Below are 13,837 nucleotides of genomic sequence, written 5' to 3'. Positions count from 1 at the left end.
GCACCCGATTCCGTTAATCGCCTCCTACGACAAGCATGGGCTGGTGAAAACCAGTTCTAATACGGATCTTCACAGTGATCATGTTGTATAATAAAATCTTATGTTAATAAAATGGATGTTCTTGTCGTACCTGTTGAATTCCACCAAGACGCACACGCAGGCAAACGCGCAACTTGTAACAACAAGCATAAGTAGCTCTTCTGAAACATCCTAAGGTTAGAATCAATTTATCACATTTGTTTGGAATCACAGCTATTTTCGGAAAATAAACGTTGTTTTTCATCTGCCCAGAGTTTAGCTTATTAGCATCATGTCCTTGAATTACCGACATGTGTCCCCTATTCTAGCACCATCGGTTAAAATGTTTGTTGTTACACCAATAGGTTTTGATAAGGATCAGTAGAAGGGCGAACATCTTAAATTACACCATCCTCGATAATCTCCAGGGTATACGTTACGATCACTCTCCACTATACCCTGGATGCATCCACGGCTTGGCCCCATAATTATATTACCTCCCTTTGCTGGCTCCGCATTCCCACAGTAGCTAATCAGCTAAGCCACCGTTACATCCGAGCTTGCCAGTGTCAACAAAGATAGCGGTCGCAGTCGGGAAGGTTTGTTCGCAGTGCCACTCAGATTTTGGGGTAATTAATACAGACAAATTGACAGATCTGAAACTTTCAAAAAATATATGAAAGAACTCCGTCTACCTCTTTCAGAGTACCTCTGCATCAATTGTGTTGCCAAGTTTAAACGGTTAGATAATTTATGAAGCGAAAGTGAGTTGTGATTGGTTCGCTCAATTTCCCAGCGTAGACACCCGCTTGGATAAAAAGCCGGCCAAAGGAGGTAATATAATTATGGGGCCAAGCCGTGGATGCATCCAGGGCATAGTGGAGAGTGATCGTAACGTATACCCTAGAGATTATCGAGGATGAAATTACACATGATCAGTGATACCTGGTCATCGGTATTAATGGTATATAAGTTATATCGATGTGTAAGTCTGCCATGAACGAATTTCAAAATGTGTTTAGAAAGAGAAAAGGGTGAAAATAATCAAATTCTGTTTCTGTAGGGTTAGTTAGTATACATCCGTGTTGCACGAGTTTGCCAACTCACGCAGAACAAAAACAATGTACAGATCGTGTTGTGTTCTAAAGCGTCATTGAAACATCGTAATCATGTTGTTATAGATTTGTATTTTTCTCGGACCGAACTCTCTACCCTACCTACCAAGGATAGTGGACACAAAGTCGGACATACGTTATATATATAAGAACAACTTTCTTCACTCCAAACCCCACATGGGCACAACGTGCGAAGCCCATTCCCGGTGTCCCCCGTCGTGATATTGCTGGAATATCGCTAAAAGCGGCGTAAAACCCAACACGCCCAGGCACTCTCACTTCAAAATGTAGCTAAGCAGCGAAATGACGGGGCCTTGGAAAAAATGAATATCTTGGACTTGGGAAACTATTCTTTATTAACTGCGGAATACAACATGGCCCAGTGCTCAAGTACATGGTAATTCTATGTGAACGCTGCATACTGTTCAGTCCTTTCGTTGTGCCAAAATCTGCTCATTTGGATCTAGCGTCCGAAATAGCCCGCTAGCCAAATGCTAGCTGATTGCGAATAGGGCCAGTGATATTGTTAAAGCCATCCTTGCTGAAAATCTCAAATCTGGGTGTTTTGTGTTTGTTTGATTTATATACTCATGGAAACAAATAAAGGAACTATGAAAGTGCAAGTGTTCCTTTATTCATTTCCAGACATTCACCCACAGTGCAATACATACCTTGTGAAGAAACCTGGAAAAGAATAAAGGAACACTTTACTTTCACGTGTTCACTTATTCGTTTCCATGAGTAGATATTACCATCTTCAAATATCAAAGATCATACCAATTCTGACAGATGTGCATTTGATGCTGATATTTTGCAGGGCCAGTGAAGTATGATGTGGGCGAGCAACATTTTTAATTCACTAGCTCCCCTGGCCACTGACTTTTCCAAATTAATTCATACACTGTTTTGATCCAACATTCGTACTGATTGTGGTCCTTAGTTAATGGATAATTCCAGCCTGTGTATTTCCAACATCACGCTAACACATCGTCATCAAACTGCATTTCTGTTCTGCGCCGATTATTGCTAAATTTCAACTAATAGTTTCAGATGTCTTTCAGTGGCATTTAGAAGTTGTACATTGATGTCCACTCAGTTCACCTGATGAAGGGACCTGGAATGGTCTCGAAACGTCGTGAGAGAAATTACGAAGACGTTTAATCCATAAAAATATCTTGGACATTAATAGTTTCAGGTTTGTTAGAAATTACACTGCATGTACACTCATTTGCCAATATTCTTAATACATAAAATACAAAAAGTAGTCTTTTGGTACATGTTCGGTCAAATATTAATGGAATCAGTACTGTGTTATAAGTAACTGTAATGAATTTAAACAATGCTGTAATTGTGTTATACGATATAAAAATTAGGATATATGCAACAGAAAAGGTGTCACAACTATTGGTATTTTATATCTTTAATGACATAAATAGTTTAACTGTGTAACAGGAACATCTGAGATTTAGATGAGTCTTTGAAATTGTGAAATTATAACTGGTTTTAGTCACGATAGGGCTGAAATATTGCCGATGCCAAATGAAACCATTGACTTGGATGAGTTGTTGCCTCTCCTGCAGGAACCAGTGGGACTGCACAAATTGAGAACAAGACTATAGTATCTGTCCTTGAAAGAAATTAAACGATTTCAACAATTTTTTGCAGACAGCCAATGCTCACAATATCGAGTAGAGTTTTCTGATGTTGGTTCGAAAGGTTTGACGAAGCAAGAAACAGACTCACCCGAATCAGTCAAAGACCAACACTATCGTTTTCCTATACGAACACAATTTCATCCAGGTTGTTCAGTTATAGGAAAGTGCTGCAGAACGTGGACTTGGCAGATCACGATGTAAATGACACTTCATGTGGCTTTCCAAGATCTCTACCAACCTTAAAAACATATAATCACAGGTGACTTCTCCATTGCTGACAATGGCAACCTTCGCCAACTATTTAAATATGGACCTTAATATCGTGAACAGCCTCCTGCCAATTGGAATTGCAACTTAGAAATCATTATGGATGCTGTCGAGACATATGCCAAGAAATGGGTCAAAAGAGAAGAAGAACCTGTGGAATGTCTTTCAGAGTGGGTTAAGTCAGTACGTAATGTTGTCATTGGTGGAATGCACAAACTGAAAGGAGGAAACAGAATAAACCCGTTCTGTCCCAGCCATCTGTCATCCAAAGTCTTACTGCCGTGAATGAAATGTTTGTAGATATTCCCACTGACAAGGCCTTGAATAACATAACCATTATATGTTGACATCATTGATCAAAGAGCTTGATATACGTGGCGTATCAAACAAGAAGACACAGCCATCAATATCACCCGCCAAACTGTTCTGTTCCTATTTGGTTCCTGTTGTTAACTCCACTACAACATTCATGTCCTGAAAACACATTTTCTGAGAACATTTATCCTCATTGGGGATACGGCATACTAAGTCATAAAACGCATGACAAGGGCCATAATTCTGTAAAGAATTGTAACACGGTTTCCGTTTTCAAACTCCATCAAAGCATTCATGACCAAAAAACACAGTTCCCCATCGAAACGGTTTCTGAGAAAATCTGTCCCCATCATCTCGGACGGACAGAGATCAAACCAATACCCACCTCCCACTTCGTAGCGGGGGATAATAATGCCACGTATAAGTCCAGTATGTTAACTAAGGAAGAAATCTGTCTAAACCATTCAACCATGCTATAAACGTTTGGCTTAACTCTTACACCTGAAGACACCCCCCCCCCCCCTTTCTTCTTTTGTGCTGGATTACAAACTACATAAAATCGGCACGCACAAAGGAGAGATATATTGCTGGTTCCACCAAATGTTCCAGCAAATCCCTGTCTCAAAGATTAGCCAAAATCCTTAATACTATCAGGGAAGGACTTTCTCAATATTCACAGAACGTTTTTGAGACAAACGGAATAAATAACATGTGGATTCTTAGAAACTCAAAGGATTTGCTTACATTTTACAATCTCAGAAACTGACCGTTCTGTCGAAACATTTGATTTTTCAACTTTGCGTACCACTATCCCACACAAGAAACGTAAGAAAAGCTTCATTCCTTGATCCATGGGGCATCTGTAAACAAACGTGGTGAAAAAAGATATACCTACATATCTATCTTCAGAGGTTCAAGACAATTTGTAAAAAATGAAAGCAAATGTCATTTGAAGTTTACCGAGAAAACAACATTAGAAATGCTGGATCTGTTTCGTGAATGTGAATTGTAATTTCTGCTTTGGTTGGCAAAATCAAAACAAGGTAATTTGGCCAAGAAGTTTAACTTAAGCTTCCCGTACATCGATGATCTAATATCGTTCAATAACCATTATATAGCCAATTGCCTTCAACTGATCTACCCACATGAACTTGAAAATAGGGAGACAAGAGAGGCTGCCTCAACTGTTTCATATTCAGATCTCTGTTTAAGGATTCAGAGTGACCAAAACTCTCCAGAAGACTGTATGACAAAAGGGATGATTTCATTTATCCAATAGTCAACTTCCTTTTCATGTCGAGCAATATTCCAACAGCTCCAGCCTTTGGTGTTTACACCTACAACGTCTGAGCGTGTATCAGGATTTCAAAGAGCGTCATACCACTTGCTCAGAAGTTGTTTGATCAAGGTTACAGCATTAAAGGCCACAGTAAAGCTTTCAAGATGTTTGACGGTAGATATATGAAGGAACTTTCCAAATTTGATGAATCCGGTGCAATTCCCTATTTTGACTTATACATACGTTACCGAATTATTTCAGGGGAACAAATGACTAGGCTTAGCATATGTTTATGACGGGTGCCACCGGTGAGACGGGATACACTCACCTTTTCGCGGACACCTGGTGTCATCTCTCTTTCATTGTGATCCATAAACACATGATCTGTCATCGTATCAGATGTTTACAAACAACATCTTACAGCTGTAATACTGTTGTAACAAATACATACCCATGATATAGTCACAATTGTACAATCGAGTCTGCTTTAAGCAGAGATTTCTTATGGATGTGGAAAGGGTTTTGTCGCTTTTATTTGTATTACGATGTCCTAGTAGAATGAAACTGCCTTGAAGCTATGGGGACCCTCAAGATTGTACCCTGTTAGCCCTAGCGAAGAGCTGGCAACGTAAAATGTGTTAAATACACATTCTAATTATTGAGAGGTTTATTTTTGTTTGGTTGTTGTTATTGTTTTGGTTTATTTTGTTTGGGTTTATTAATTAATCAATTTATTTATATATATGTATTATATGTGTGTGTGTGTGTGTGTGTATGTATTTATTATTTATTTATTTACTTACTTACTTACTTATTTATTTTTAGTTTAGTTTTAGTTTTTTATTTATATATATATATACATATATATGAAAAAAATTAATTTTTTATAATTTATTTATTTTTTATTTTTTTATAATTTTTTTTGTTTTTTTTGGGGGGAGGGGGGGGGGGGGGGATGTGTTTATTCAACCGTTGGCGAGACGGAAGCTGTGTTCACCAATTTGAAATATGGGATTTCGTCAGGCACCGGTCTAAAATCATTTTCCTTTCCTGCAGGGACAGCACCCTGTATGCAGGACGACCTTGACCTATGAGAGTAGTGGTTTGACGGTGAAGAGGACCTGTGACGAGTACCGAGAATGTCTGAGACAGGAAATAAAGAACATGGAGAAATGTAAACTGGAGAACGTGGTAGAAAAAACATTGACGTGCAATTATTGTTGCCTGGGAGCGACGTGCAATGACGACGGTTATGGAGGTGAGTTAATTAACTGTAGTCATGGCGTCTTTACAGTTTAATAAAAGTTCAACTTTGTTTTACGCCGCACCCAGCAATATTCCTGCTGGATTTTAAGTTCAACTGTTTTGTGTCAGTCAGTAGTTAAACTGCAATATTACAATTTCTGAGGCATGGAAAATAATTTTAATGTTTTCTACACTTGGTTTGTCATAGATGTCAACATTTCATGCATGTTCTGTCAACGATATTTTCGGGGAACGTCATATGAAGTTTGTGCAGCAGGATACGCTCACCTATCAAAAATCTTATATGTTCACTATTTGATAAATATACGCAAATAGGAATTTCAACTGTATTTTTATGTTTATTTTGAAACATCTTGTAGGCTTTATGAGTCAATGAAATATAGCGAAATTGCACACTGGGAATGCAGACTTAACCGTCTTTGGCACCAACTCGAGGAAAGTCAGTTTGAGTGCCATATGGAGACGTGTGGTGGCGCTGAAGTCAATACCTCGTGTGACCACCGTGGGCATCCAGAACAGCACGGCATCGCCTCGGCATCGAACGAATTAGTCTCAGAATCACGTGTTGCCCAATCGCAGCCCACTCTGCCTGTAGTGCCTGTGCGAGTTGCTGAAGTGTCTGGGGCTGAGGGTTACGGCGTCGCACCCGTCTGTCCAGGGCATCCCACAGATGTTCGATCGGGTTTAAGTCCGGTGATCTTGAGGGCCAGGGGAGCACCTTTATGTTGTGGTTCTGGAGGAAGTCCCTAGAGTGACGTGCTGTGTGGGGCCTGGCATTGTCCTGTTGAAACAACTCCCTCTGGCGATCAATGATTGAAAGGAGGTGTGGGCGTAGGATTTCGTCACAGTACCGTTGAGCTGTCAGGTTGCCCTGGATCATCACCAAATCACTTCTCCTACGGCAGGTGATCGCTCCCCACATCATAGCACTGGCCCGGCCGTGACGTCTGTACACCCGCATTCTTCCATCGCGTCGTTCCAATAGAAATCGTGATTCACCACTGAACCAGATTCTACGCCAATTCGGTAGGTTCCAGGCCTGAACGTTGGTGCACCATTGAACTTGATGTCGACGATGTTGTTGTCGAAGCACAGGGCCAAAATAAGGTCTTCTGGCACGGAAACCAGCCTCTCTCAACCTGTTCCTGACGGTCTGTGCAGAACGCCTCCTCAGTCCGGGTATTTTTCGAGCGGTACTGGTCGCCGTAGCTGTTCGATGATGCAGGTGATGTACCCGGATGTAGCGATCCTGCGCCGCAGTGGTCGCTCGAGGTCGCCCACTACGAGGGGCATCTGCTACCGCATTCTGCCGGCGATATCTCTCCCAGAGCCGTGAAATGGTGCTTTGGTGAACATTCATGCTTCGGGCAACTGCACGTTGAGACTGGCCAGCTTCAAGCAAACCAATGGCGATATGACGGTTGGCTTCACTTAGACGTGGCATTTTGCATTCGTCAACAATATTCGAAATACAGTGAATAATCGACAGACAGCGATCAACCTTTTATACCCATCACTGAGACTAACTTTCACTGCATTGCATGTGAATTGTGTATTCTGTGACACTACACGCCGAAATTGAAAATCGTGCTGTTAAATACGGGTATTTTACGGATGGTGCGTTTTGTTGTGATGTTTCAAAACATAAACACCATAGGACTCATAAACAGAGCAAAACCTTTTGTAAAATGAATCACGTTTGAATTCATTGCTACATGAAATTGCTATTTTCATTATGCGTTTCTTTTTTGGGAGAGTATATATTGAACGTCATGCTAGCCCATTTGGACAATATGTATTCAACGAGACGATGACATAACGAAATAACAAATTTTAGATCTCCTTATCTGACTATTAATGATCCCAAGGCAGCCTGATCATTCTTACGATTACGTTTTTATCCCTAGCATTATTAATGTATTTGTTGAAGATTGCGACAAAAAACGCAGATGATAAAAATAAAGTTTTGCTATTAGTTGCTTAGCAATCGCATTAAGTCAGCATGGTCTGCGGATTTCGTTTCATTTTTTCTTTTCTTTACGGAACAAAAACACTTGTTTATCTATGGTGGCTGATTAGGGCCATCGCTTTCTCGCCTTAAATTTCGAGGCGAGAAAGCGAGAAAGCGATATCACGAGACGAGAAAGCGATAACACGGCCCTAATCAGCCACCACAGACATCATTAGCGCCTCTGTAAATCGCAAACTGTTACCTCACACTGCCCGCGGTATGGAAATGAAGGGTTTATGGAAATGTAATCCCATAAACACGATATAACGTTGAGCCAATTAAACATGACATGGTGGTATTACGGCACGTGTTCAAGATTACATATCATCTCCGATCATATTATATTTTATTGTCACGATTCGGGTTAGAGGTGAGGTGAGGTGAAATTTGGTTTAACGTCGTGCTTGAGAATGTTTCGCTCATATGACGACGTGCATGCGTGTGTATGTGTATGTGCGGCTGCTTGTACTAGCCCAGACTGAAGCTGGTTTAATAGTGCTAGCCCACTGTGATACCATGCCGCAGTGAAGCATGAATACCCCACTCAGACACATTATACTGACTCCGAGCCGACCAGTCCTTATTGTACCCATTAACGCCGAGCGCCAGGCAGGGACCAACAAGTACCATATTTTAACGTCTTTTGGTATGACCCAGTCGGGGATCGAACCCGCGACCTTCCGCACTCCGGGCGGACGCTCTAACCACTACACGATTCGGGTTAGAATTGTTGTTCAGTAACCATGCTTGTCGTAAGAGACAACTAATGGGATCGGGTGGTTAGGTTCGCTGACTTGGTTGATATGTGTCATCGTATTCCAATTGCTGTTGATCAATGCTGTTGATCACTGGATTGTCTGGTCCAGACTCGATTAGTTACAGACCGCCGTCATATAGCAGGATTATTGTTATATTGACATAATTTGAATTCTACCATGGCTACGTGAAATGCTCGAATTTGATTGGTCAATCAATAAAATCAGATGGTATCAATTTTGGATTGAAAATGCATCTGATTTCACGGCGCTTCACTGGGCATGTATACATCACTGCCGCACTACTTCAGCTTGGCCACCAGACAACAGACGTGAAAGAAATGTTGGTAAAACATTTATTAAAACTCGATAAGCAACGCTTTTCCTTCTGTGATATGGTTCTAAAAGCAACGCTTTTCCTTCTGTGATATGGTTCGAAAAGCAACGCTTTTCCTTCTGTGATATGGTTCGAAAAGCAACGCTCCGAAAAGCAACGCTTTTCCTTCTGTGATATGGTTCTAAAAGCAACGCTTTTCCTTCTGTGATATGGTCCGAAAAGCAACGCTTTTCCTTCTGTGATATGGTTCTAAAAGCAACGCTTTTCCATCTGTGATATGGTCCGAAAAGCCACGGTCATTTTGTCGCGTCTACCTGGATCTGGGCCTTTATGCCTATGAAGGGTTGGAAGATAATCCAACTTAAACCTAATACGTAGCAAGCCATTGTCCGCCCAACATGCAGTGCAAAGATACTGGAACGTCGGGTTTTCATAAATTTTGTTTGCGTGTCAAAAGGAGCCATGAGCGCATGTTTCTTTGTGATCACGCACATTCAAAATTAGAAAGTGTACGTCATAGTGTATCCTGTCTGAAAAGACATCTACCAACGAAATTCCATTGTGTGATAAACATCACTGTCTATTGGAAGAGAATCAGACTATTGGATGGTGAGCTTCAGTTAACAACTGCTGGACGGCCACTGTTCACACTGTCTGTGGCTACCATGTTTAATGCGCATGACTAATCTTCTTTGTACTTCACTTATACAGTACAACCAGAAATTATTGAGAATTTAAGATTGTAATTTTATATATTTTTCACTCATTACTCACGGATTAAATGTGAATATTAGCATAACATAACGCCAGATTCAAAGACAGGTGAACAGTTAGTATGTTGTCAAGTCACCATGGGCAGCAATGCAGGCTTCAATGCGGTGGGGCATACTACTGATCAAAGAAGTTAGAAAGTCGTGGTCCATGCTGTCCCAATATCGGACCACCTCTTCTTTCATTTCAGCAATATTTGTCAGATTTTTCTTATTGACTCTTTCCTTCATAAGTCCCCAAACATTTTTTTATTGGATTTAGGTCAGGGCTATAGCTTGGCCAATCTAATAATGTCATATTTTGTGTCCGAAAACAGGCCTGTGAATGCCATAGAACACGTGAGCAGATGGAAGTAAATGTCCCTCGAGAATATCTGTGTACCGCTCAGTGTTCATATTCCCTTCAAATACACAGAGTGAGAGGCTTGCCCCTAACACAGATATGCCACCCCACACGTTAAATTTCGGACTATACTTTGGGCGCTGATACAAAGGTTTTTCGGTTTGTTTGGTCCAGAATTTCTGTGTATTAGGAAACAGCCACACAGAACTTTCATTTGAGAAAATCACATTGTCCCAGTTAAAATATCTATGCTGTAAGCACCAGTTCAACCTTCGCTACTTTTGTTCAGGTTTCATGATCGGTGATGGAATTCCTCGACTTTTCTGCCAACCCATTGCATGCAGCTCAGTTCTATTTGTCTCCTTACAGACAGCCACAGTTCCTCTATCAATCATATCCAGCCTTAAGTTTTCTAAACTCTTCGTTTGCTTTTAGAAACAAGAATACCAAGGCGCCTCCTGTCACCGACAGTCAATTTTCTGGGCCTACCTGCGCCTCCCTGGGGCTCAATGCCATATCCATTTGCAATATTTTTCAAAACACGATAAACAGTGGACAAAGGGATGCCTGTTCTACTTGAAAGCACTTTAGCTGATCTGATGTCCTTGTTATAACACTCTAAAATCAACTTCCTCTTCTCTAAATATTCCATACTGGGGAGCACTGAAAATGTCGTCTGCTAGCAAGTATACAAAGGGGGATAACTCTTCAGAAACTAATGAAAAAGGATTAACGGAGTTGTCTCTCTTGAATGAAACCAAGCACTTGATAGCTGGTTAAGGTTGTTAAAACTAGAAATCCAATTAAACATATTCCTAAAATTCTTAATAATTTCTGGTCATACTATATAACTTTGTTTTAATGTTATATTACAGGCCGTTTGAAGGGTTATACTTTCTACCTCAAGTTCTCAACCATTGCCGTTGCCTACACCACTGACTTTGCCGACACAAATTCGAAGACTTACCGTGACATGGCAATACGTGTAACAGAGGCGGTGAGTCTAGATTTATTTTAACACCTGGTCTATATTCTTCATGACGTACACACAAATTTTGGTCACAAAAGATTCGTATTGAAGATATGATTAACTCATTTTCTTTGATATGTCTTGGCGCTGGTTCGGTCGTCGCCATTTCCCGTCACAGTCACTAGTAACCCTTTAAACGGGTACAGCTGACTTAAACTGGACTTGTGTTGTTGCTACAAAGATGCAGGTTCTCTCTCATATTATTTGCTGTGGATAGTAACATGATAATTTGGTTTTAGTAGCGGGGCAGCTGATTCCTTGTAAAAGCGGGGCGCTGATGTAGTCTAGTGGTTAACGCGTTCCCTCGTCACCCAGAGGGCTCGGGTTCGATTATCAAGATCGATACAATGTGTAAAGCCCATTTCTGGAGCCCTCTGTCGTGATATTGCTGAATTTGCTAAAAAACTAACTCAGTCACTGTCACATTATTTGCTGTAAATAAAAATGGCTTCTGTTTTGGGTTCCTGTGTTAGTGGTATTTTGTGTTCTGTAACTGTGGAACATACGATATCCATGCAGTATGACATACGTCTCTACAGTTAAATACACAGAAATGTATGTCTGAATACAGTTTTTTTTATTGCAGGTGAAAGGGGCATTGGATAATTTGGGCGTTTTCGAGCTGTCTGAAATAAGTTTCAGGTAAACAAAATTTGTCTTTTGTCTTGAATTGCTGTGAATAAACAGATATATTGTATAAAAGTATCGTTTGTACATCAACTGTATCTCCTATCAGTATGGACCCGTGAAGATCCGGGCTAGAATTGTTTTCCAGCAACTCAAAACGGGATTGGATGGCCAGGCTCGCTAACCTGGTTGACACATGTCATCGTATCCCAATTGCGTCGATCGATACTCATGCTGTTGATCACTGGAGTCTCTGGTCCAGATTCGATATTTACGGACCGCCGCCATATAGCTGGAATATCGCTGAGTGCGGCGTAAAAGTAAACTCACTCACTCCTGACAGTATGTTCTAAGACGGTATTATATAACAAGGCACAGGTTACCCTATGTAATTACTTACCTATTAAATGTACCTTGAGTGTAAAATGTAGAAGCACTTTGTTCTGCATATTTGGGTGAAAAGAAAGAAAACATGAATTCATTACAACATTCGCTATGGAATGTATGAAACCATTGACAAAAACGTGTATGTATGGTGATTACATGCTTATTGTCTCTTTATCCTATTTTCCTCACCTGCTCAGCGGCCCCGATTTCAATATCTATTTCCGACTGAACTGCAACATGTTTATTCGTGTGAGCACCAACGATACTAGGAACGCCATTAAGCTTGCCCTTGATCAGGCTGTCAAGGAGACGCCAGAGAGTCAGATCGGCCAACTCAACATTGCCTCCATAGATGTCAACCTTGACGGTAAGTCCAGAGATATATGTCTGTGTAATGAGTGAGTGACTATGGTTTGGCGCCGCTTTTAGCAATATTCCAGCAATTCCGACACATTGTGCCCATGTGGAGAATCGAACCGGATCTTCAGCCAGACGAGTGGACGCTTTAACCATCAGACTACCCCACCGCCATGTCTATTTAATGAGCCGAAGCAAAAAATATTGACCGAAATTATTCTTTCCAGCGAACAATACACATGTATGTAAGTCTATTTTGGTAAATCTAGTCAGTTCGTTACATTTTCTGTCTCACACTCCCTGAACCATATCAGTTTCCGTCAGACCCAGCCCTCACTGTTATGCAAAAGCCCCCAGTGAAGCAAGTCTGTATTTTCATCGGGTTCTTGGGGCGGTAGGGTAGCCTTGTGGTTCGCGTTCGTTACACCAAAGAGCCCGGTTCGATTTTCCACATGGGTACAATGTGTGAGGCCGTGTTCTGGTGTCCCCCGCCGTGATATTGCTGGAATATTGCTAAAAGCCGCGTAAAACCAAACTCACTCACTCACTCATCAGGTTCTTTCATCTTATATCTCCGTGAGGATCCTTTTCAATTTAACTGGAATATGGTTTTTTCATTTAAGTCTTTCCCAGTTCCGTGTTACTAATGCAGGATCACATCATGTTTGACGAGCATTTGAAAGACATATAATGTACAAATGAATTTCAGCGTTTACATATTACTGCGACATTATTGCAGATGTGATGTACATACAGCATAGAGTACAATGGTAAGGTAGAAACAACATGTTGATACATATTTGATCAGCATACCAGTTGCTCTAGTCTGTGACAAACAGTAAATAATATTGTTGTGATGGTTACAGAAATACGCTAATTACGAATACAACGTTGTTTTGCTGCAAGATTAGAACGTTGTTTTTTAAACTACAGCAAAGAGTGTATGGAAAGATTACCAAAACTGGAAAAACTTTGAGTTTTGGCATTATGTTATATTTTGTTGCTTTATAATGATTCGGTATCTCTCTCTTAGCACCGCCATATAGCTGGAATATTGCTGAGTCCGGCGTAAAACTGAACTCACTCACTCACCCACTCTCTTAGCATGTTTAAAACATGGTTTAATCTTATTTTTACTGCATTTGTAAATGGTTTGCTTGGCAATCATAATGATCACATTTAAAGGATGGTTTTGCTTTCCTTCAAATCCGAGAATATTTTTCTCATTTGTAAAAATATTCTCCCATCTGCGACTGTATTTAACCAATCTGACAAGTGATTCCATAATACTTTTGTGTAGTTACA

General features: G+C 40.7%; 1 protein-coding gene across 1 annotated transcript in view; it reads left to right on the top strand.

Annotated features, from left to right (window-relative positions):
- LOC124259074 overlaps window positions 1–13,837 on the top strand; it is a 95,012-nt gene that overhangs the window by 61,315 nt on the left and 19,860 nt on the right. The window contains exons 9-12 of the mRNA XM_046693162.1: window positions 5,706–5,907; window positions 11,007–11,128; window positions 11,748–11,803; window positions 12,373–12,542. Of these exons, the coding sequence (XP_046549118.1) occupies window positions 5,706–5,907; window positions 11,007–11,128; window positions 11,748–11,803; window positions 12,373–12,542 (550 nt within the window). The remainder of the gene's footprint in view (window positions 1–5,705; window positions 5,908–11,006; window positions 11,129–11,747; window positions 11,804–12,372; window positions 12,543–13,837) is intronic.

The sequence above is a fragment of the Haliotis rubra genome, unplaced genomic scaffold (genome assembly GCF_003918875.1).
Source record: "Haliotis rubra isolate DU_JTF1 unplaced genomic scaffold, ASM391887v1 Scf71, whole genome shotgun sequence".
NCBI lineage: Eukaryota > Metazoa > Mollusca > Gastropoda > Lepetellida > Haliotidae > Haliotis > Haliotis rubra.
Note: the sequence above shows the minus strand (reverse complement) of the source record. Positions and strands in the feature narration are given on the sequence as shown.